Source organism: Anarrhichthys ocellatus, unplaced genomic scaffold (genome assembly GCF_004355925.1).
Source record: "Anarrhichthys ocellatus isolate YVR2014 unplaced genomic scaffold, GSC_Weel_1.0 scaffold2961, whole genome shotgun sequence".
Taxonomy (NCBI): Eukaryota; Metazoa; Chordata; class Actinopteri; order Perciformes; family Anarhichadidae; genus Anarrhichthys; species Anarrhichthys ocellatus.
This window is the reverse complement of record NW_022282935.1, coordinates 2725-5668: the sequence shown is the minus strand read 5'-3', so window position 1 is coordinate 5668 and position 2944 is coordinate 2725. Positions and strand designations below refer to the sequence as shown.

The window sequence follows — 2944 nt, the reverse complement described above, 5'->3', positions numbered from 1 at the left end:
CACACGGACTCCCGACAGCGTTTAGATTCTCTGTAGCAGAACGCATCGCAGCTAATTCAGCTTTCTGTCCAAAAACACATTTATTTTTGTCAAAAATAATAAAAAGTGATGGTGTTAACATGAACCCATCGCATTCTGATCATCGCCATCTTGGCTTTTTTAGAAACCAGTAAACAGGAAGTGACCATATCTGGACTGAGGAGGAGTGACGTAGAGACGCCGTATAACTCTCTGGTAGAGACCTGTCAATCACTGTGTAGCCCCGCCCTAAAGCATCCCCTGCTTTATGGTCTGTTTGACTCCAAGTCTTTATAGAACCAGAGGTGGTCTCCTGGCCTGAGACCTAAAAATAAACTTTGTTATAATTCACAAACTAAAGATCATTGACTGAACAAATATTAGGTTTTTCCTCCATGTTGACACTCGACAGTCTCACTTTAGAGCCGTTATTGTGAAACCATTTCGCAGTCAACGCACTCATCAGTCCGGCTTCCATCCCGACTCAGTATTCATGATCCTCATCAGAGACGCTCCACAATAAAACCTCCAAACTTCCCAGAGCGAGTCCTCTGGTTTACACCTGCAGGCCCCTCCCAGGTGGGCGGAGCTTCCTCCGTCAGTCGTCGGGCTCGGTGACGCACTGCTCCACGATCTCCCTCAGGTTGGGGTTCTCCATGGCGGCCGCCACTCGCTCCTTATCGTTGATCTGCTTATTGACTGGAGACACAAAACTTCACTTGTTAGACTTCAGTCTGGAGTCACGACGAACACTTCAGAATCCGCTGCGACACAGCTTTCATTGTGTAGAAAGTCTCGTCACTAATAGACGTTATCTACTTCAGTACATGTTCAACTGAAAGAGACAAAGCTGAATAAGAAGAGAAGATGAACTCACTGTCTTCTTCAGTGGAGTGAGTTCCCTCTGAAATGTAGATCTCCAACTGAGAAGAGAAATAAAAACAGCGGATGTTAATGAGGAGTACAACTTATTAAATGAGTTCAATTAAATATAAACGTTCATAATGAGGAATAACAGACCAACAGAGAAATAAGACAAAAGAGTTAATCATGTAAACTGGTGACGGTACAAAACAACAGAAAACATATAAATATGTTGTGAGCCGAACCCTAAACAACAACAGATCCATAAAGAAACACGAGAACACGACATAATCTGACTGAAGGATTCACATTATTGCACATATGAAGTGTTGATATCGAGTCTATAAAGTTCTGTTCACCATTATTGATATTTACATAACCTGTAAAATATCTTCAGAAATAAATGGAGATCTATCACATCGATAAGCTACGATAAGTTCCGATAGGATAAGTTACGATACGATAAGTTACGATACGATAAGCTACGATACGATAAGCTACGATACGATAAGCTATGATACGATGCAATAAATTACGATAAGCTACGATACGTTGCGATACGATAAGCTACGATACGTTACGATAAGCTACAATACGATACGATAAGTTACGATACGATACGTTACGATACGATACGTTACGATACGATACGATACGAGAAGTTCTGATACGATAAGCTACGATACGAGAAGTTACGATACGATAAGCTACGATACGAGAAGTTCTGATACGATAAGCTACGATACGAGAAGTTACGATACGTTAAGCTACGATACGAGAAGTTACGATACGAGAAGCTACGATACGATAAGCTACGATACGAAGTTATGATAAGATAAGTTACGAAAGGATAATCCTTTGTAGGTCGGGGACATTTGCAGGATTACAGCAGCAAAGAGAAAAGTGAAAACGAAACGAACGTATTAAATTAGTGATCACACAGTAAAGATATAATAAATAAGGAAAGAAGCTGCTGGTACAGGCTGATGACGTTGAGCAGATGTTCAGCAGCTTCCTCTGCTCTGATCAAGAGGCTCCTCGTCTCGCCACCTGCTGCTACTCCACGCCGTGTGTTTGATGCCGTCCAGGATCGGCTCTCACTGCTCGACCTCTCACCTCTGGAACTGGCTGGTGAACAAACAGCAATGAAGGCTTCCTGCCTTCATTGCTGTTCCTGACTGAACTCCAGAAGTTTAATCTTCTTGTTTGTCACGTTTTAATGTTTGACAGTCGGCTTTAAACTTTCTGTGTTACGAGTGAAGCGTTCATGGAAACGTATTCATGTAATCACCGGTTAAGTCTCTTTAAATGGTATAAATCTGGACTCACAGACATGAATATGAATATCGTTAGATTCACTCTGAGGATTTCCATTATATCTGATGTGCATCGCGTATAAACGTCCTTAAATCAACTTAGGAGTCTGTTAGAAGGAGCCTTATTATGACTGCAGACCTTCAGTATCTCAGAGGTCCAGGGACAGCAGTCTGTTCATCCCCGGTACACGGCAGACAGCAGCTGATAAAAGGCCATTCAGCGTTTATTTTAATGGAGATAATTTGGCATTTTTGGGCCGTTAGAGAGGCTCTGAATGTCCAGTGGACCATGAGAGAGAGGGCGACGTGTCGTCTGATGAACAGTCGGGATGAGAACCTCTGATCTGTCTGTATCTGGATGTTTGTAATAACATGAACACGAGCAGAGATGATCTAAAAGTCACTCCTGTGGTTCTAACCTTGTGTTTGAACGGCAAACATCTCTGCAGCTTCACCTGTAAGCAGAGACCTGCAGACACAACGATGACAGGAGAAGAGGAAGAAGAAGAAGAAGATTCTCTTTAGTCTGAGGTTCAGAGGTTAAATAGAGAACTGCAGGATGACGTGTTTCTGTAGTCAAACAGGAAGTCATCATCACTGGTTCCCTCCACAAACAGCCAATCACCTTCTTCCATTAGTTTCCAAATAATTACAGAAAATAATCTGTGTGTCAACAATCGTTTATGATATTTACAGGTGTATATATATATATACATATACATATATACACATATATATATATATAT

General features: G+C 41.6%; 1 protein-coding gene across 1 annotated transcript in view; it reads right to left on the bottom strand.

The window, feature by feature from the left end:
- Positions 1–226: 226 nt before the first annotated feature.
- Positions 227–2944, bottom strand: part of ciao2a (cytosolic iron-sulfur assembly component 2A) — a 3782-nt gene continuing 1064 nt past the window's right edge. Inside the window, exons 3-5 of the mRNA XM_031840566.1 lie at positions 2618–2667; positions 896–941; positions 227–717 (exon numbers count right to left, since the gene is read on the bottom strand). Of these exons, the coding sequence (XP_031696426.1) occupies positions 617–717; positions 896–941; positions 2618–2667 (197 nt within the window). The 3' untranslated portion in view covers positions 227–616. The remainder of the gene's footprint in view (positions 718–895; positions 942–2617; positions 2668–2944) is intronic.